Source organism: Euprymna scolopes, chromosome 7 (assembly GCF_053919585.1).
Source record: "Euprymna scolopes isolate OS-2025 chromosome 7, ASM5391958v1, whole genome shotgun sequence".
Taxonomy (NCBI): Eukaryota; Metazoa; Mollusca; class Cephalopoda; order Sepiida; family Sepiolidae; genus Euprymna; species Euprymna scolopes.
Genome location: NC_136488.1, coordinates 48,367,978 through 48,389,458, shown reverse-complemented (window position 1 = coordinate 48,389,458; position 21,481 = coordinate 48,367,978). Strand labels below are relative to the sequence as shown.

Genomic DNA, 21,481 nt, shown 5'->3' with positions numbered 1-21,481 from the left:
ACCAGTATATAAATTTATTCGAGTTTAGTTTTTTATAAATTGTGCATTCTTGCAGTGACAGTAAATAAAATATTTTAACCCATTAAGTCCCAGGGTATCTAAATTCAACTATTGAGTTAAAACTTGGCATAATGACTAATTGGGTTAGAATACACAAGCTGAAAGGAAAATGTTATTTTATTTAGAAAGCAAAATACTGACTCTCCTATAAATAGGACACTGGGTACATATATTTTTAGAAATCAAGAGGTTATACATTCAAGATAAAATGTACACATTATGGGAAGGAGCAAATCAGTTCACACAAAATGTTACATTTTTATCAATAAGCTAATGGCTCACTATTGCAAGAATTACTTATATAAGTTCATACATCATTGAACAGATAGAATTTTTTTAGAGGTTTCCAACAACTTGTGGGAAGAAGTTGATGAATTTTATCCTTTCTTCAAAGTAATTATGCTGTACTATTATATATTATCTATATATCTAGATTTTAAAAAGACATTATTTAGTGTCCTATTTAATATGGATTAATTGGAATTACTTTTATCACCTTATTAATTCTTTCCTTAAAATTAATATAATTGTTTTTTACATAAATATGTTGACTATATGTCTCTGAGTTGCTAAAATCAAGTCAGATAAATAACATCTGATCATTGATGCAGAGTGACTTGTAAGGACATTTACGGGTGCACGGCGAAAAAAATACATCTGTCCACTAAATATGTTACATATCCCTACGTCGACCCTACATCAATGGCGATTAAGTTAGCTAGTATGAATTTTGATGAGGATTACACTGAGTGCATGATAATAACCCACATCTGCAAAACAGAATCGTTCCAAAAGATGATTAACTTAAAGTTCGAGGGAAGAAACTATTAGAATAGAAAGCTTTCTGGCATTTAGGGACAACAACAGTGAAGGGGTGAAATCTTATTGCTAAGCAGGTTTGTCAGGGATATGTATGTCGAGGGGGTACAAGTGAAATAAGTTCATCAGAACACATTCCATTAAAATATTTATAAAACAGGCACAGTGATGCAACATTGTGATGATGAGACAGGGGCTGAAGCTTAGTTGATAAAGTGGGACCGATTAGATAGATAAAGTCCAAAAAAGTTGTCAAAGAGGGAGAGACTAGTGGTAGATGCACCAGCCCAGATATGGCAACAATACTCCATGCATGGGTGAATGGTGGCCTTGTAAAGATACAGGATACTCTCAGGCATGAGTAGTCTTCTAGCTCGATAGAGGGAACCCACCTTCCTTGCAGGAGCCTTTGCAAGTCCTCTATGCATTTGCTTCAGTTCATATTGCCCACAAATCTTAGGCCGAGGAGTTTGGAGGTAGAATTTTCAGGTAGGGTGCTATTTGTCATGGATATACAGGGTTGGAGAGGCGTCTTGTAATTGTTAAAGGAGAGCAGTTTAGTTTTACTAGCATTAAATGTTACCATCCATTTGCGGCGCCATTCCACTATAGTCTGGAGGTCATTTTCTAACGATTCTGCTACTGTCTTAGATTTATGTACATCTGTTCTTCCCTCATGCATATTATAGAGGATTGTATCATCAGCAAATATACCCATCTCGGATACAATATTATCAGGGAGGTCGTTTATAAATATCAGGAATAATAATGGTCAAAGGATCTACCCCTGAGGCACTCCCACATTAATGTTAGGCTGCTTGGATGTACGTCCATCAATGACAACCTGTATGCTTCTATTGTCTAAAAAGGATCTAATTATATTTAGTATACATCCAGTTATACTGTACGATTTAATTTCATTAGCAGCCCTTTATGCCAGACTTTGTCAAAGGCCTTGGATATATCAAGGGCTACAACCCTGGCTTCGCCCACTTTATCCAATACATGGTAAATGCATTCAGAAATGACTGTTAAAATATCTGCAGTAGAACGACATTGCCTGAATTCATACTGTTTGTCAGAGAGAAAATTTGCTTTTACGAGATGGTGAACAATTAAGGTCTCAAAGATTTTAGCGAAGAGTGGGAGGAGACTAATGGGGCGATAATTGAGAGGGTCTGTTCTTTCACCAGAATTCTTGTACACTGGTACCACAGAGGGCATCTTCCAGCTATTAGGGAAGCAAGATTCAGCAAGGCATTTATTGTAGAGCTTGGAAAGTATGGGGGCTAGCTCAGCTGAACATTTCTTAATTAGTAATGCAGAGATGAGATCAGGCCCACACACCTTTGAGGTGTCTAAGTTTTTTATGATCTTGCGGATATGAGAAGGGGTGATTTTTATATCATCTAATGCAGCGGGCAAACAGTTCTGCCTTCTGCCGTGCATGCAACCTTCTGGTTGTTGCTCAATTCAATAGGGGAATTACTGATTGCCCTTTATTCACTACACTATTATAGATTTTCCAGAACACACGAGTTCCTATCTTTGGCGATTCAATGCATTCCCTGATTATTTCAGCATGCTTTCTTTTGGTTGTTGCTATTTCACTCTTACAATGATTTCTAGCATCTACGAATTTTTGCCTATTTGTATTTGACTTATGACGTACAAACTGGTGGACTGCATGCTGTCTTTGTGTAATGGCAGCTGCACAATCTGCAGTGAACCATGGGGGTGAGTGGGGCTTGCTATAATACTTCCGTGTGGGAACATGTGCTTTAATGCCTGCTTTGCACCATTCAGTTATCTCATTGGCATACTGTTCAGCAAGAAGCGAGACGATATCAGTCTATGAGGCATCTTGGATGTGTTCTCTAATGGCTTCCCAGTCAGCCCTGTTGTAATACCTTGTTGTTTTGAGCAATGGTTCCTCACCTTGAGGTTGGGATTTAAATGTGATGTCAACTGATACCACTTTTTGGTCTGCGTTTCCTAGTGGACTGTGAGCATTAGTCACACAATCCTCAGGTACTGTGGTGAGAAATAGGTCTAGAAGTGAAGCCTGCTGTGGTTCACGATCTGGTAGGTGGGTTGGGGACATTACTATCTGTGTGAAGGAATGGGCTATAGAGAAGCTATAAGTAGAGCATCCAGCTGCATGTGTATAACCTGAGAAACCAAGCCAATTTTTATGGTGGACATTAAAGTCGCCAAACACATGTATTTGGGCGTTACTATCTAAGGAAAGTGCTGTATCTATACTACCAAAGACATGATCAATTAGGGTACAATCCTGACTTGAGGGAGAACGAGAGAAAATATAAGTAACTAACGCAGTGATGAAATGTTAGTCAAAAGCACATAAAGCCTGGTCATCCGATTCAAGATTTTTCTCTCTAGTTAAATGAAGGGTGCTACGGATATAGACTCCAAACCCATATATCTATCCGAGTCCTTATAGCAAAGTGGGAGGTATGCTGTCATGTTAAAGTAGTTAGAGGGGATTGAAGAGCGTAAGTTTGTTTCACTTAATGCTAAGATATCCGGGGAGTTTACTAAAAGGTAAGACTCTACATCATGTAGATTACCACGGATATTTGTGAAAGCAAGCCTCAAGGGTGAAGGTGAATTGGTTTTGTTTGGGTGGTTGTCTGGTTTTATCATGATATTTGTTTGGATTGTCATTTCATTACGTTTTTGTTTAATGTAAGGTTAGGAGAAAGGTGTTGAGCAAAATGGGGCAGTTTTGATGCCAAGTATACACACAGTGGTCCATTAGCCGAGTCCTGTCTAGAAAGTTAAACTACTTTAAAAAAAAAAAAAAAAAAAAAGTTACTAGCTGAACCTATATGATTTATGAACTATTTTTTTTAAAATATAAATAAAAAGAAGATGCGATTATCAATTTCTTTGTAGAAATTGAGAAGATTGATTCTGTTGAATTTAACCTCTTCACAATCTGAATAGGAAAACAAACAATAATGGAAAATTGCTTTATTTTTTTTTTTTTAGATATTTTTGTTTTTATTTTTATCTTTATTATTTTTATTTCTTTTAGTTTTTTAAATTGACAAAAAAGTTAGACAAAATATGGAAAGGATTTGAAGTAAATGATTTACCGTTTCTGTGGGTTATTTAGCGTTAGAGTACGGATTCCATCTTGTTGTTGGGAAAGCACTAACGGTTCAGAAACTGTAGAACATGAACGTTGAAAAATCAGCTGTCTTCCAAGCCGAGAAGTCTATACAATAGAAAAGAAAAGAATTCATTGAAATAAAAAATGTTTAATATATTAATTTCCATATGGATAAGTTTATAAACGGTGTCCCCCAACCAAAAAAAGGCATCAATCTCAGCTGGTACCATACAAAATAGTAATGAAGAGACAAGGAGGATGGAAAGATCAAGGAAGGAAAGCACTAATCAGTCCTCCACTGGAAGAGTATGGCGAGTACTGGGACGTTGGAGAAGTTTATTGTCACTCAAATCCCAGTGAAAATCAATGATCATTGCCAAATCAATGGTAAGCTGCTGTTGCAATAATACAAAGTCATTTGCAAAGGTTAAAGAAAGAGGTGGAGAATAATGGAAATTTAGAGAAACTTGATATCACACAAACTCCAAAGAACACCGCCTGTTATTATCAATGAGTAATTTCTGATAATGTAAAAATACCTAGTCAGGGCTCTACGGACAAATTTATCTTTAATTGACTTTTGACAACTAAATATTTTCATTTACTAGCCAAATAGAAAAGTTACTAGCTGAACCTACATAATTTTTGGAATATGACATCTTTGTTCCATGATGAGTATGTACATCATAAAGATTTTTCTGTATTTTTGTATTTTTTTTATAAGTGTAATTCGAAATAAGCACCAAATTTTATGTTAAGACTTGAAAGTATAAGCATTCGAATTTTTTCAGACGTTTTTTTAAACAACCTTTGTTTAAATAAAAGGATACATTGTTCTATGAAACCTTTTATTGTTTAAATAATTTAACTTTGCTCGTTTTTTGTTGTTTTTTTTTAATAAATAAAGGTTGAAAAAAATTTTCACTCAGTAATAAACTTCGGAAGATTGTTGGTGAAAAAACACAATTGTTAAAAGATAAGCGTTTTATTATTTCTAGTCGCCACTTGGAAAAAAATAATTCACAAATGCGACTGTTTCACTCGCAATGTAAAGCCCTGCTAGTTAGTAGTAGTAGTAATAATAATAATAATAATAATAATAATAATAATAATAATAATAATAATGATAATAATAATGATGATAATAGTAATAATAATAAAATGAAATGATTGTGTTCAGTACTCAGATCAAAATAATAATTAATACATAGGATAATGTAAAATTATAAGAGAAATGAACAGTGTGTAAATCATGACATATGTACTGCATATGTATGGAAATGAGACATCAGGTGTAGTTTTGCATGAGTTTGAGAAGATGCAATATCTTGATAACCAACAACTGATACAAGCAATTCAGCAATTGCAAGCATGAAAAGATATTTTCAAAAATCATGGGAGCTGTATTTTTTTTTTTTTTTACTTTGTAGGTATGTCCGCATGGAACTCCAAAAGTTGCTCAGGGTTGCTGTTGACAAGATGATTAACAATTTTGTGGGGATTTACTAAGTCAGTTGCTAAACGTCAGAACTTCAATGAATTATGGTCCAGAGGGGAACAAGGCATTCAAGGTATGGTGGCAGATCTCTAAACATTTTCCAAGCAGTCAATATTCTGGACATATAGTTTCAAGAGTGATGTCAATTCTAAGTGTGGCTGAATCATATCTGAATATAGTTTCAAATAGATGCTGTACCCATCTGTCTCTAGCATCTCATGATATTGGCCAGCATACACAGAATTGAACTCAAGTAAACAGCCTAGGCTTCACTGTCGTCAGCAAACAAAAAAAGTAAATGCTGAACTTGACTTTTACATATCCAATGCTTTCAAAACATATGGCAGGTTCAAAGACCTTACAATCATCACTAAAGGGACAGTATACTGTATCATAGTTATCTCAGCAAAGTTGGATCTTGAATGGCATTAAAAGTAGACTGAAGGTGTTTAAAGATTAAAGATCTACATGATGCATCATCTGCATCTGATATTGAATATCAAGTGATGCTGGTATTTCTCAAACATATCCATCCTCAGAAAGCAAAACTTCTTAACATCTATAATTAGTAGGGCTTCTTCGTGTTGCCCAAGGATATGGATAACAAAATAGAAGAGTTTAAAACATGTTCTCTCTCTCTCTCTCTCTCTCTCTCTCTCTCTCTCTCTCTCTCTCTCTCTCTCTCTCTCTCTCTCTCTCTCTCTTCAATATAATAGAAAGTAAAAAAAAAAAAAGAAAATTAAAAATGATTGACTGACTGGTTGATTTAGTTTGAAGGTTGCTTTTTTATGAAATTACTCTAAACAAAACATGAAGTCACTTAATGTAAGGAGCTAACAAGAACGAAAGATGATTATTGCAGACAGGAGATGCCTATTAGCCTTGGTCTTTTCAAGACTAAGGCTTTAGGTAGGAGGAAAATACTTAGTAGAAAGGGAGTTCTATAAGCCTGCAGTTCTTGGAAATAATCTACTGGAATAGGAAGCTGTATTACAATGAGTTATCAAAACAGCAAATTGATAAAAAAAAACTATTAGACCAACGAGTCAGATGAGCTAAAACAAAGGAATTAGAGAACAGATCAGTCAATTCTGAAGAACACGTCATATGATATTCTAATTGAAAAGACTGATGATAGCAATATCACGTCTGTGGAAGAGAGGTTGTAAAGAAAAAAATCAAATTACAGATACGTTTCTGCAGCTTTTCAAGAACTCTCAAATGGGACAGAGATTCACCAACCTGAATATAACAACAGATTGAAAAGATTCATGCTGCAGTGGATATCAGAGAGGAAGAAGTAAAGTACAGAGAGAATACATTTTTATTGTCTAGAAGTTAGACATTATTGGTCAAATTATAAAGGTAGAAATGTGCTTTTTTCGATGAATAACTTTTTTGTTTAACAATAAAATTGCATAAAAATAATCTGTAACCGTTACAAGTTTATGTGTAACATATTATTTTTTTTGTGCAACATATTATTTTTTATGATTCTTTATTTCTTAATGAAGGCATCTCGTTTTTAAATATTCATTTTACTTGTTAAACAAAGGGAAATACAAATATCTCCTCAAAAAACAAAAACAAACGTTTAAGAAATCTTATCTATTTTTAAAAAGGGCTTAAATCATTTAAGGTTGATAAGATATTTTAAAAGAAAAAAAAAGAAATGAGAAAGAATGTTTGTTTTCTGGTTAATAGGAAAAGTTTATGAAACGATAATTATTATATCAACAAAATTGCATGATCACTTCGTGCTTACCTATGCATGTTTCTTACCTGTCCGTGGCTTACACATTATTATTTTTATTCATTTATTATTAATGAAAATATTGGTTTATAATGACGACAAAATATTTATATTAATATGGCATCCAAAATTCAGCAGTATATATATATTGTGTACCATACATTTACACCCGGCTGTCTGAAAATATTTCAACTCGATTTTTTTTTTTTTTTTTTTTTTTTTTTTATTACATTTTCACCCCAAACAAGGCAAATTGCCACTTTGGTGTAGGGGGCTACTATCAGGGGCAACAACTACTGGGGTACTATGTAGGGATTTGGGCAGCAAGGTGTCGGTTCACGTTACACTTGAACTTCTGCACGTCAGTACTGTTGGGGAAGCAGGGACCTGGAATGGAATTCCAGAGTCTTGCGGTTCTGGGGAAGAAACTATTGGAGTAAAAAGATCTTTTACATCTAGGGACCTCTACAGTGTGGGGGTGGGATCTAGTAGCCTGTCGGGTTTGTCGAGGGTGCTCGCGTCGTGGGGGCACAAGTGATTGTAGTTCATCAGAGCATTCACCACTAAAATACTTGTAGAACAGGCAGAGGGATGCAACATTTCGTCGATGGGACAGAGGCTGAAGCTTAGATGCCAGTTCAGGGCCTATCAGATTTGCGACTCTCTTTTGAACCTTGTCAAGGAGCGAGAGACTAGTAGCAGATGCACCAGCCCAGATGTGGCAGCAATACTCCATACATGGGCGAATGGTGGCCTTATAGAGGTACAGGATACTTTCGGGTGTTAGTAGTTTTCTAGCACGGTAGAGAGAGCCTACCTTTCTTGCAGCGGCCCTGGCAATGCCTTCAATGTAATTGTTCCAACTCATGTTTCCTGTGAACGTTAGGCCAAGGAGTTTGAAAGATGGACTCTCAGATAAAGGGTCGTTGGCCATTGCTATTGGTGGTAGAGAGGGTTTCTTGTAATTATTGAATGAAACTAGTTTAGTCTTGGCAGCATTGAACGCGACCAACCACTTTTGTCCCCATTCCACTACAGATTGGAGGTCTTCCTCTAGTGTTTCTGCCATTTCTTTAGAAATGTGTTCATTCGTCTTCCTGTCGTGTCTGCCATAGAGTGTAGTGTCATCAGCATATATACCCATCTCAGAAGCAATGTTGTCGGGGAGGTCATTTATGAATATCAGGAACAATAGAGGTCCAAGGATAGAACCCTGGGGCACTCCCGCATTTATATCATATTGTTTAGATGTGCGACCGTCGAGGACTACCTGGATTTTTCTCTTATCTAAGAAGGATTTAATTATGTTAAGTATTCTACCAGTGATACCGTAAGATCTAATCTTCCTGAGGAGATCCTCATGCCATACCCTGTCAAAAGCCTTAGATATATCTAGAGCTACCGCTCTGCCTTCCCCCGCTTTGTCCAGTGATTGGTATATACGTTCAGAGATCACGGTGAGGATGTCTGCTGTGGAACGGGCTTGTCTAAATCCATATTGTTTGTCAGTCAGTAGTTTAGCATCTGTAAGATGATGGACTAGAGCATGGTTAATTATGGTCTCAAATATTTTGGCAAAAAGTGGGAGGAGGCTAATGGGGCGATAATTTGATGGGTCTGTCCTTTCGCCAGAATTCTTGAATACTGGTACAACAGAAGCAGTTTTCCAACAGCCCGGAAAGCAAGCTTCATTAAGACATTTGTTGTAGAGTTTGGAGAGAACTGGAGCTACTTCGGCTGAGCACTTTTTAATAGCACAGCTGGGATAAGATCGGGTCCACATGCTTTTGAGGTGTCAAGGTTTTTTATGATAGCATGCACCTGAGCAGGGGTGGTTTTCAGATCGTCTAGTGTGGCGTCTGTCCGCATAGGAAAGTCAGGTAGGGGGTGGTTGGAAGGGTCCAGTGTGGAGTTTGAGGCAAACCGACTGGCAAGCATGTTAGCCTTGTCGGTTGCTGAGGAGACAACCTCGTGATTGTTGGTTAGTGGGGGAATTGTTGATTGCCCATTATTTACTACACTGTTGTAGATTTTCCAGAAGTCTCGAGTTCCTAGTTTTTGTGCTTCGATGTGCTTTTTAGTGGTTTCCGTAAATTCTCTCTTAGCTGTCGCTATTTCTTTCTTAACGTTATTTCTAGCTTCTATATACTTCAGTCTGTTTGAACTGGACTTATGTCGGTTAAACCTACGGTATGCATGCTGCTTTTGAGTAATGGCAGTTGCACAAGTCGACATAAACCATTGGGGAGAGTGGGGCTTACTATAAAATTTCCGCATGGGAACATGCGCTTCGATTGCAGTTTTGAACCAGTCAGTGGTCTCGTTTGCACACTGTTCAGCAGGGAGAGAGAAAATATTTTTCCATGGAGCATCTCTAATTAGTTCCCTGATGGCTTCCCAGTCAGCCTTATTATAATATCTCGTTGTTTTGAGCACTGGCTCTTCAGTTTTGGGACTAGAGTTTAGGGCGATTTCAACCATTATCACTGCATGATCAGCGTTCCCGAGTGGGCTGTGGGCCTTTGCTATGCAGTCATCGGGAACTGTGGTCAAAAACAGATCTAGAAGTGATGCGTGTTGTTCTTCCTGGTCAGGGAAACGGGTTGGAAACATAACAATTTGTGATAGGGAGTGAGATATAGCAAAGCAATGGGTTGTGCTGCCCGCTGCATCTGTGTGAGTAGAGAATCCAAGCCAGTTTTTGTGGTGGACATTAAAGTCACCAAACACATGTATTTGTGCGCTAGTGTCGAGGGACAGTGCCGTGTCTATGCTGTCAGATACTTTGTTTATTTTGGAGCAGTCCTGAGTCGAGGGAGAGCGGTAGAGAAAATAATAGTAGCTAATACTGTGTTGCACGTTTAGTCTAAAGCACATTTTTGTTGTACAGCGATCTTTATTTCCTTAATCTCCCACCGCACGTAACTTCTCATTACCTCATTCTCCTACCACCTGTCATTTCTCATTATGGTTGTGATATATCTCACGTGATTGTTTTCTCAAACGTGCTCTTGAACGTTATCCACATCTCTAACATGATTGTTTTCGCGAGCATGCTCTCTCTTTTTATAGTCTTCTTTTTCCTTAACGTGATGTTATTTCACTCACGGCGCGGTATTTGCATCATCAACTGAAACATTGTGAAAATAACACTCAAGATAAGAACAGTAGTCCGAATATTAGAAATAATACGGAATATTTGTTTTCCTATCATGTTGTAGTATGGCTTCGCACCTTCTCTTAGATAAATTTTCACACGTTCGTCTTCAAAGCGTTAATGTTATTACAATTCCTTTTCCCTTTGCAAAACTTAATCATATCCTGCAAAGTCAAAAACAAAAACAACAATTTTACTTTAGGAAACACTAAATCAAGCACTGTGAATAAATACTTGAAGATATAAAAAACTTAAAGCATAAAAACTTTTTCCACAATGACCAGATTCAGCATTAAATAACCCAAAAAGTGTTGATATGCTGTAAAATAAACCAACTAACCCATATGTTAAGATATGTAAACAAATAGAATTATAGAGTGTATACTTACATTATTACTTATAATTACATAAACAATATTAATCAAATCTGTTAACTGAAACGATTGCAAACATTTAAAATCACAGAGTTGAAAAAAAAAACTATTATTTGTACATAGAATATAAACATATTAGTGGTGGGACGATTAATTTACGATTCTCTTATATATTTAAGCTGAACTGTTTGTTTGTTTGCTGTCAAACATTTATGATAAAAACGTCATAGAACTTTTCATAATATATTTAATATGATGTACAAGAATTGTATTAACTACTTTAAAGGTAATCTTTATTTATCTTAATGAGTTTCGAAATTTCTTTGAATTTTTTCTTTCTTTAATTCTTTGAATTAAAAAAAAAATTGTTTTTTTTTACAGCTTAACTTGCTTTTACATTTCGTTTTTTAGTAATAAATGCTTCTCTACATTAAAATCGACCTTGTGTCTAATTCTGCCCTCGTGGGGAGGCAAGTAAATAGGAAGTAATATGGCAGTTGAAAAACGTTTTTCGACCACCATAAAAGCATTACAATACATTTAAACCCTGAAGAATTGTCGACATGCACACTTGTTGTTCAAACTTTAAAATAGTAAAAACACTAAAGCTTTTTTTCATTTTGGTGGGAAGGTTTCAGGCGCCCCTATTATACAAAAGAACCAGCTATATTTTTCAATAATTATTTTTTTTTAAATTCTTTATAATCAATTTTTATTTAAAATTAAGAAATTATTTTCTAAAATATTTTGTTTATATATGTTCACATTTTTTTTTTAAGTAAAATTAAGAAATTAATTTTAAAAATATTGTTTGTATCCATCTTCATTCAAAAGGGTTACGTTTTGGTACATTCACCAGTTGTTCCGAATGTCAGAACGAGGCTCATCTGTCAGACCTACTTATCTAAGCTTCACCGATTTTTGTTATTTATGATTTTATCTGAGTTTTTTTGTTGTTGTTGTTGTTTTTGCTTTTGTTTTTGTTTTTGTTTTTTTGGATGGATACTTTTTTCTTTTGTTTTTGACAGAGTTTATATAATTATTAACAGGAAAATTGGTGAAAGTCAAAATGGAATCTGCGCTATTTTCAAATATTATTTTCAAGTTTAATTACAGTTTTACGATACCCTTTTCTTATTATTGCTCTTGTATTCTTTTGTCATTTTTATTTATTTGGGGGGGGGCGGACTTAACAAACAAAATGAAAGCATAGCAAAGCAAAACAAAACAAAAAAAATTTGGTGCTTATGCACTTATGTCACCGTTATTGTTTTTAATGGTTTACGTGCCTGCCTCGCCCAATGTTTGAAGAGTTTCTAATTGTTTTTTAAAGGAAAATTGGTGAAAGTCAAAATTAGCACTTGTGGCAATAAACAAAAATAAACACAAAGCTTTAGATCGAAACACAGTTAACATATCCATAAAAAAAATAAATAAATAAAATCATAATAACAAAAATCATGCGCAAATTTCAAGCCAAAATAAATTTTTAAAAAAAAAACTAGGTCACACATGCAAAAATTCTTTCCTTGTAAAAATAATAACTTCTCCCTCAATTGAACAACATACAACATTGAAGCCGATACGTATTGCGCTTCAGGGGTAGATTTGTGCACGTCTGCCCTTTTTCTTTATATTTTTTAATATATAAAATAACTCATGAAATTGATTGCTATTAATTTCATGGTGCATGTTTAATTCATGGTTAAAATATTTGTTTTGACTTTTATCTTCAATGAAAGAAATTTTACAAAAAAATCAAATCGTTTTCGAAATTCCCTTAATTGTATTTCCACTTTTTCGCTGTACCAAATTTTTTCGGTACAAAAACTTTCAATTCTATAATGGTATATTTCAAAACAACAATTCCACGGGAATCGGAATCGTACTTGGTATCGGAATCAGAAAAAATTTAGGAATCGTCCCAACACTAAAACATATATAGAAAATATAAACAATATACAGCAAATACTAGTGATGGGACGATTTCAAATGTTTTCCTGATTCTGATACAATTCTCGATTTTATTCTAAGGGTCCGATTGTGTCTGAGTATGAATATTACAACAAAAAATAATTAAATCCAGGATTTCATAAATTGTAAAAATATAAGCATAAGATCCACACTCTTTTAACCTAAGGAACCAATATCACTACAGATGCTAATCTAATGACATTGTTATGGCCACTCATTAGGAATCACTTATTTAACTTAAATTGTATTTCTTGTCTTGAAATAAGACTGTTATTTACTTGAGCAACAGTTAAGGTAACCAAAACAGCTGTAATACAAAATTTTATTGGAAAAATAATGAGGTATAGTATTTTCAATGATTCACTCTTAATTGCGCTTTAGGCTAGAATCAAGGTGTAGTATCTGTTCTCAAGGCAGGATAAATCTTCCCCTAGACTGAAATTTATGTTGGTGCTTCTACAGAATTTGAATCAAATTAAACCGACTTTTGCCAAACTAGACCCAAAACCTAGGTTAGGATTAGTTTAGTGTTAGGATTGAAAAAAGAAACAAAAAAAAATAATTCAATTCAAATTGTATAGAAGTACCTTTATTTTTATCTCAATCCAAAATACCTCTAGTTGAGGAGCTGGATTTTGTCCACATTAAAAAGCAACCATGTATCTAACTATGCCCTCATGAGGAGACGCATAAATTGAAATTTTATTTTGTGAAAATAATGAATAAACATTATTACAATGAAAACATTTTATGCACTTTTATCGACTGCTGGAATTTTTGAAGGGCATTATTTTTTTTCTGGTTGGATGAAAGTTAGTGACGGCTATTTCTGACTTAGGATTAATTTTTTTTTTTTTTTTTTTATTACATTTTCACCCCAAACAAGGCACATTGCCACTTTGGTGTAGGGGGCTACTATCAGGGACAGCAACTATTGGGGCACTATGTTGGGATTTAGGCAGCAAGATGTTGGTTCACGTTACACTTGAACTTCTGCACGTCAATACAGTTGGGGAAGCAGGGATCTGGAATGGAATTCCAGAGTCTAGCGGTTCTGGGGAAGAAACTACTGGAGTAGAAAGATCTTTTACGTCTAGGGATCTCTACTGTGTGGGGGTGAGATTTAGCTGCCTGTCGGGTTTGTCGAGGTTGTCTATGTCGTGGGGACACAAGTGTCTGCAGTTCGTCAGAGCATTCACCATTAAAATACTTGTAGAACAGGCAGAGGGATGCAACGTTTCGTCGATGAGACAGAGGCTGAAGCTTAGATGCCAGTTCAGGGCCTATCAGATTGGCGACTCTCTTTTGAACCTTGTCTAGGATCGAGAGACTAGCAGCAGATGCACCAGCCCAAATGTGACAGCAATACTCCATACATGGGCGAATGGGGGCCTTATAAAGGTACAGGATACTTTCAGGTGTCAGTAGTTTTCAAGCACAGTAGAGAGAGCCTACCTTCTTCGCAGCGGCCCTGGCAATGTTTTCAATGTAATTGTTCCAACTCATGTTTCCTGTGAACGTTAGGCCAAGCAGTTTGAAAGATGTACTTTTTTTTTTTTTTTTTTTTTACACAGTGATCACCACTTATCAAAGCCACTCAGGGATAAGGGTTATTGCAAGTACATTACGTTAGTGTGGAGATTTGATGAAGTGTTTACTTAAGGGGGCGGTTCATTAGGAATTTGTTAACATTGGGCTTGAAGACATCCAAGTTGTAGTCCGGTGGGAAGCAGGCAGACGGAACAGATAGGGAGTCACTGGCCATTGCTATTGATGGCAGAGAAGGTTTCTTGTAATTATTGAAGAAAACCAGTTTAGTCTTAGCAGCATTGAATGTGACCATCCATTTTTGTCCCCATTCCACTACAGATTGGAGGTTTTTTTTTTTTTTTTTTTTTTTTTTACATAGGCATCACCACATTATCAAGGCCCAGAGGCCACTCAAGGATAAGGGTTAAAGAGTGTACAGTAGAAATTGGTCAATATAGTAATCATTAGTAATGAAAATTTGGTAAATTTGATAACTTATATGGAACGGCTCATCAAGAACTTATTCACCCTAGACTTGAACACAACCATATTGTAGTCAGCCGGAAAGCAGGAAAACGGAAGACAATTCCACAGGCATGCAGTTCTAAGAAAGAAGCTTTGTTCATGGAATCTACGTTTAGGTTTAGGCACAGATAAAGAGTGGGGGAAATTTTTGATATTGTTTACAGCTAGACGAGTGTTTCTTGTAAAAGTTTGGCGAGGGGGGACCATAGATTGAAGCTCAGTTGAACACTTTCCATGAAAATAACGATACATCAGAGACAAACTCGCAACATCTCTTCTGTGAGATAGAGGTTGCAAGGAGGAGAAAAGGACATCTCCTACGAGGCTACGAAGTCTATTTTGAACTCTATCAAGGCAGGACAAGTCCTTTCTAGCAGCTCCTGCCCAGATGTGGCAACAGCATTCCATCCTTGGACGTACCTGGCTCTTATATAGATAGAGAATAGCATCAGCAGTGAGATATCTACCGGATCGATAGAAAGATCCCACCATTTTTCCAGCGGCCTTGGCAACAGATTTGATATACGTGTTCCATTTAAGATCAGGAGTAATGATCAAGCCCAGAAGCTTGTCAAAGCTTGAGGCCTCCTGAAGACGAGAGCCATTCATTTCAATTGATGACAAATGTGGATTAGAATGTTGATGATGTAAAGATAGAAGCTTGGTTTTAGATGCATTAAAAGTAACCAGCCACTCCTTTCCCCATTGTACTACGTGCTCAAGATCAGAGGAGAGAGAATTGGAGAGAACTTGGTCGTTTACTGTCTTAGATGTGGTACCATAAATGGTAGTGTCGTCAGCATAAATGTCTACAAATGATCTAAGGATATGATTTGGAAGATCATTAATGTAGATCAGGAAAAGAGTTGGGCCCAGGATGGATCCCTGAGGGACACCGGCATTAATACTGTGAGCTTCTGATTTTTGCCCCTCAACTACTACTCTTATGAACCTATCAGAAAGAAATGATTTAATAATTGAGAAGACATTTCCAGCTATACCATAGCTAGCGATCTTATGAAGTAAACCTTTATGCCATACCCTATCAAAGGCTTTAGATATGTCAAGAGCAATTGCCCTAGAAAGATTGCCACCGTCGAGAGATTTGCTAATCCTATGCGATATAACTGTAAGGACATCTGCTGTAGATCTAGCAGAACGGAAACCATATTGAGTGTCACTAAGAAGGTTATTTTTGTTGAGATGGTTGATTACTTCTGTATTTAACACAGATTCTAGCAACTTACTCATGACGCACAGGAGACTTATTGGCCTGTACTGAGAGGGGGATGAGCGATCACCTGAATTCTTAAATACAAGGCATACTGATGAGATTTTCCAGGGAGATGGGAAACTATTCTCCTTAAGACAACGTTTAAACAGTTTTGTAAGTATGGGCGCTAGTTCAGGTTGAAGTTTTTTGAGTACTATAATTGGAATACCGTCAGGGCCAGTTGCTTTACTCGAATCAAGGTTTTTGATTAGCTTCGCAACATCACGTACAGATATACGTATATCACATAGCGTGTTTTCTGATACAGGAGGAAATATTGGGGGTTGGCGGTCTTGGTCGCAAAGGGTAGAATTAGCTGCAAAGTTCTTGACAAAGAGTTTGGCTTTGTCTGATGCTGACGAGATTACCTCAGGTCCATTGATAATAGTTGGGATGGAGCACACGCTTCTGTTCAGGATTCTGTTTGCTATTTGCCAAAACTGGTGGGAACCAAGCCGCTGCTCAGCTACTTTGGACTTAACAGATTGAGCATACAACTCTCTTGCGTTCCTTATTACTTTCTTACAATGGTTGCTGGCAGTCCTGAAAACGGCTTTAGTTTCCATACATCTATTACGTTTGAAGCAGTGGAAAAAGTGATTTCTGTGCGCAATGGCAGCAGCACATTCTGGAGAGAACCATGGCTGGCTGTTAGGTTTTTGCTGAAACTTTTTAGAGGGTATGAAAGGGTCAATACCTACAATTAACCATTCAGTCAGGTCTAATACTATAGAGGACACATCCTTTTTAAACATGGAATGCAGAGGTAGATCAGATATAAATGTACGGAAGCTATCCCAGTCAGCCTTAGTGTATCGATATACTGTACGATGAAGAGGTAGGTCATCCTCTAGTGTTTTTGACATTTCTTTAGTTATGTGTTCATTTGTTTTCCTGCCATGCCTGTTATAGAATGTGGTGTCATCAGCATATATACCCATCTCAGAGGCAGTTTTGTCGGGGAGGTCATTAATAAATATTAGGAACAATAGAGGTCCAAGGATAGACCCCTGAGGCACTCCCGCATTTATATGATATTGTTTAGATGTGTGATCGTCGAGGACAACCTGGATTTAATTATGTTAAGTATTCTACCAGTGATACTGTATGATCTAATTTTCCTGAGGAGACCCTCATGTTATACCCTGTCAAAAGCCTTAGATATATCTAGAGCTACTGCTCTTCCCTCCCTCGCTTTGTCCAGTGAATGGTATATACGTTCAGAGATTACAGTGAGGATGTCTGCTGTGGAATGGGCTTGTCTAAATCCATATTGTTTGTCAGTCAGAAGTTTAGCATCTGTAAGGTGCTGGACTAGAGCATGGTTAATTATGGTCTCAAATATTTTGGCGAAAAGTGGGAGGAGGCTAATGGGGCGATAATTTGATGGGTCAGTTCTTTCGCCAGAATTCTTGAATACTGGTACCACAGAAGCAGTTTTCCAACAGCCCGGAAAGCATGATTCATTAAGGCATTTGTTGTAGAGTTTGGAGAGAACTGGAGCTACTTCGGCTGAGCACTTTTTAATAGCACAGCTGGGATGAGATTAGGTCCACATGCTTTTGAAGTGTCAAGGTTTTTTATGATAGCATGCACATGAGCAGGGGTGATTTTTAGATCGTCTAGCGTGGTGTCTGTCCACAAAGGAAAGTCAGGCAGGTGGTGGTTGGAAAGATCCAGTGTGGAGTTTGGGGGTTCATGGAAGCCATGCTTAATGCAATCATATCTGATATCTGAATTTTTTTTTTTAGAACTACTAGTGTTAGAAGTGTGTGTAACCTTGCAAAACAGATTGATTTTATAACTAGAAATATGACTGTGATTTAACTTAATAGCATGACGTGAAGCACACTAACATTTGCACTTGTTGAGACTTAAAAACATAGATAGTTTGGTATCATCATCATATAAATGTGAAGATTCTATTGTTAGCATTGATTTACCGGATATTTTTCTAGTCAGAATTTGTTCAAGAAAGATATCAGGGATTATGGGAGGGACCACATAAAGGTTGCCAACATCCTAAGTGAGAGTGATTTTTGAGGAACGAACTGGATTCAAAATTGTGACACCCAGGTCGTCAGTCTATGTCGTTAACTACTAGACTAACATCACCTCTCATGGTTTTGGACATAGAATAGAGAAAAGTGCTTTTGCACAATTGAGGATAAAACTGCTCATTTGGTGTGAATTATAATTCTTTTTTTTAAATAACACTGTTGTTTATATTTTCAAGTTATGGAAATGTAATTCCAAGTTTTAATTGTTAGCAGCCATATTTTAATTAGCCTTCGCGTTTATGATTAATATTAAATTATGAACTAGTTATACTAATTAAATTCTATAAAAAAAAAACTTTAATTTTGCTGTACTTATGCAGAATATGGACCGTGCTGAAATAATGTTATTAGTTAGAAACCCAGGTGCTTGTGCATTCTTAACAGGAGGGGGGGGGGGCATTTTGTATCTATTTTGTATTTTCGCCTAACAATTTAATAAACAAAAGATACCATAAAACTTGGATTTAACTTGAAAATCCCATATAAAAAAACAGCACGGTTCGTATTCTGCATAAGTATCTGTTTTTATGTAATAAGAATTTTTTATTTCGTTTATGTGTAAAAAAAAATGTTTTGTATTTATTGTAAAGAAATTTTTAAGTGCTTATTCAGATTGACACTTATAGTGATAAACAAAAATGAAAAACTTTTATATTGTACCTACTTGTCATGGAATGAAGATTTTATTTATTTTTTTAAATCACAAAAATTGATAAAGTACTTTTTTTTTACGAAAAATAAATTTGCCGTTTTTTACTGATAAGTGACAGACGTGACCATGTTTTACTAGAGAACATAATAAGGTGAGGTAATCAGTGATTGTTTTGACAGTTTCCATGTGCATTGGAGTTGTCTGCTCTTGTCTGTCAATTTGTTGGACGGTTTGGGTTTTTTTTGGGGGGGGGGGTTTCACCCTCATCGAAACAGAATAAAGTCTGATTTGTTTGAATAAAAATAAGGTACTCCTTGGTGTTGAGTTCCATGGCAGCCAGCATATTTATTTAATAGTCACTTCCTTAGTAAAAGCTAATGCATGCGCATGTAACATATTTTTATTTATTTAGTTGGCTTAAACCTAAACTATTTATTGATAATTTCTCACTTTTACAAACATTTATAATTTATTCATTTATTTACGTTGACTTAACTCTTTTCATAAATATTAAAAACACAAAAAACGTATCCAGTTAGTAGAAAAGTAACTTATCTTGCCTTTGATAACATTTATTTGTTATATTTTTGTTTTTTAACATCTTTTTTTAATCAATGCATATAGTAAAACAAACCAAAGTTTATTGCAAAAACGCTGTTTTCACACCATTCAACAATATGTTGTTCATCTGAGCATATAAATTAAAAATATTTGTAAAAGTGAGAAATTATCAGTAAATGGTTTAGTTACTTTTTTTTTATATTCATTAAAAAACTTGGTATTTTTTATTTTTTTAAATTAGATCAACCTCCATAAATGTTAAGAACGGCTTTCGGAATAAACACCATTGGGGAGGGGGAATTTGCCAAATTTAATTGATATTCGTTTTCAGCATACTCACCTGCAAATACTATTAAAAAAAGTGGAGGTCAGTTTCGGTTGCAGAGAAGTAGATTTATTTATCACGCTGAGATTTTCTGAAAGCCAATAAAAGTCGTCGTTTTAAAGAAAATTGTAGAGGTGGACCTAAATGTAAATATTTACCAAAAAAGTTATCGCGCATGTAAATTAAAAATGCTTGTAAAAGTGAGAAATTATCAATAAATGGTTTAGTTACTAAGTCAACGTAAGTAAATAAATTAAAAATGTTACGTGCGCATGCGTTAGCCTTTTCTAAGGGAGCGACTATTAAATAAATATGCTGGCCGCCATGGAACTCAACACCCAAGGAGTACCAAAACTAAAACTATTTGATCAAATTACGTGATTTTTTTGAGATTTTTCATCTACGTCCCGTGACTGGTACGTACATCATACTGTAATTTCTTTAATTTTAAATACCAGCATAGGTGCCAATCCGAATAAACACCCCTGCTTCTCGCGGTAAAGTTAGACATAAGGTGAGTTTAATATGGGAATCACCCCATACCAAAAAAGAGGGTACTTTGGACGGATATAAAAACTCTGTCGGCATTTTGTGATAATGAAAGCCACAGACGATCATCTGGAAACCATCACTAACTATCTCTCAAATGATGAGATAATGCATTGAAGGGTGAATTTTTTAGACCAATCAGAACATATACTACACTTTAACTGGATGCAAAGATTAGGCATAAAAAGGGTTCAAGGGAGATCACTCTAAATAACAATTTCCGAAAAAAACAAAACAAAAAAAAAACAAGCAGTCACCTTGATAGACGTTTTTACATATATATTTTTTTCAATCTACCTTCATAAATTTCTATTCAGTAGGATTTTCTTTTTTTCTTTTTTTAATTCAGTTCCTATACTTAAAAGAGAAAGATTCAATTAAGGTTGATTTGAATTGTTTTCCTTGGTTTAAAAGGAAAAATAAGAGGGCAACGCATTTCATCATTAGTTGTAATTGATTCAGCAAATCAAAACAACGAAAGAAAGTTAAACAAAAGAAAAAAACGCACGAAATAAAACAATACAAATTACAAATAAAAGTCTAAAAGAATAAACATTTAACGATGACAAAATGTTATGTAGGTCAACAAAAAATGAAACAAAAAGCAAAATTCGCTACCTGAGTCGATAATATTCGACACAACGACGCCATTACAACTTCGAAAACCGAATTAAGAATATAACAAGTGTTTCTATTGGTTGATTTGGGTTGCTTTTTCTCCTCAGGAAAATAAGTTTTTCTCAAAACAAAAACGTACGAAATCTGGCACGGGGGTACATATTTACTTGCCTCCCCATGAGGGCAGAGTTAGACACAGGGTCGGTTTTTAATGTGGGGAAAATACAGCTCCCTCAAAAGAGGCTTTCTGGATTGGGACAAAAAAATTTTTTTAATTGCCTCAGTCTAGAAGGATTTCTCTTTATCTGACGGAGGACAGAAAAGAATGTGTGTATCAGAACAGATACAACTGGGAGTAAATCTCGGTACATTTTCGCACAAGATTGTGTCTTGTTCAAGATCCAAATCTTTGAGACTGAATTAGGTATGGTTTGCTTCGATCATCAGGAATCATTCTCTTAGCTATTACTCTCTCCTTTGAGAGATTGAATTTGTTTATTACAATGTACCCCTTACAGAGTAAAAATACCAATGGGTCTGTAGTGACCAGCTAAATCAAATCGCTTGTCATGTAATCAGAAGAATCTATTCGGCCGGAATTTCTTTCTTTCAGG

General features: G+C 35.7%; 1 protein-coding gene across 1 annotated transcript in view; it reads right to left on the bottom strand.

Moving 5' to 3' along the window:
• Positions 1–20,994, bottom strand: part of LOC145279717 (enoyl-CoA hydratase domain-containing protein 3, mitochondrial-like) — a 42,480-nt gene extending 21,486 nt beyond the window's left edge. The window contains exons 1-2 of the mRNA XM_080131005.1: positions 20,868–20,994; positions 4,002–4,123 (exon numbers count right to left, since the gene is read on the bottom strand). Coding sequence (XP_079987131.1) covers positions 4,002–4,123; positions 20,868–20,900 — 155 coding nt within the window. The 5' untranslated portion in view covers positions 20,901–20,994. The remainder of the gene's footprint in view (positions 1–4,001; positions 4,124–20,867) is intronic.
• Between the last annotated feature and the right edge of the window lie 487 nt (positions 20,995–21,481).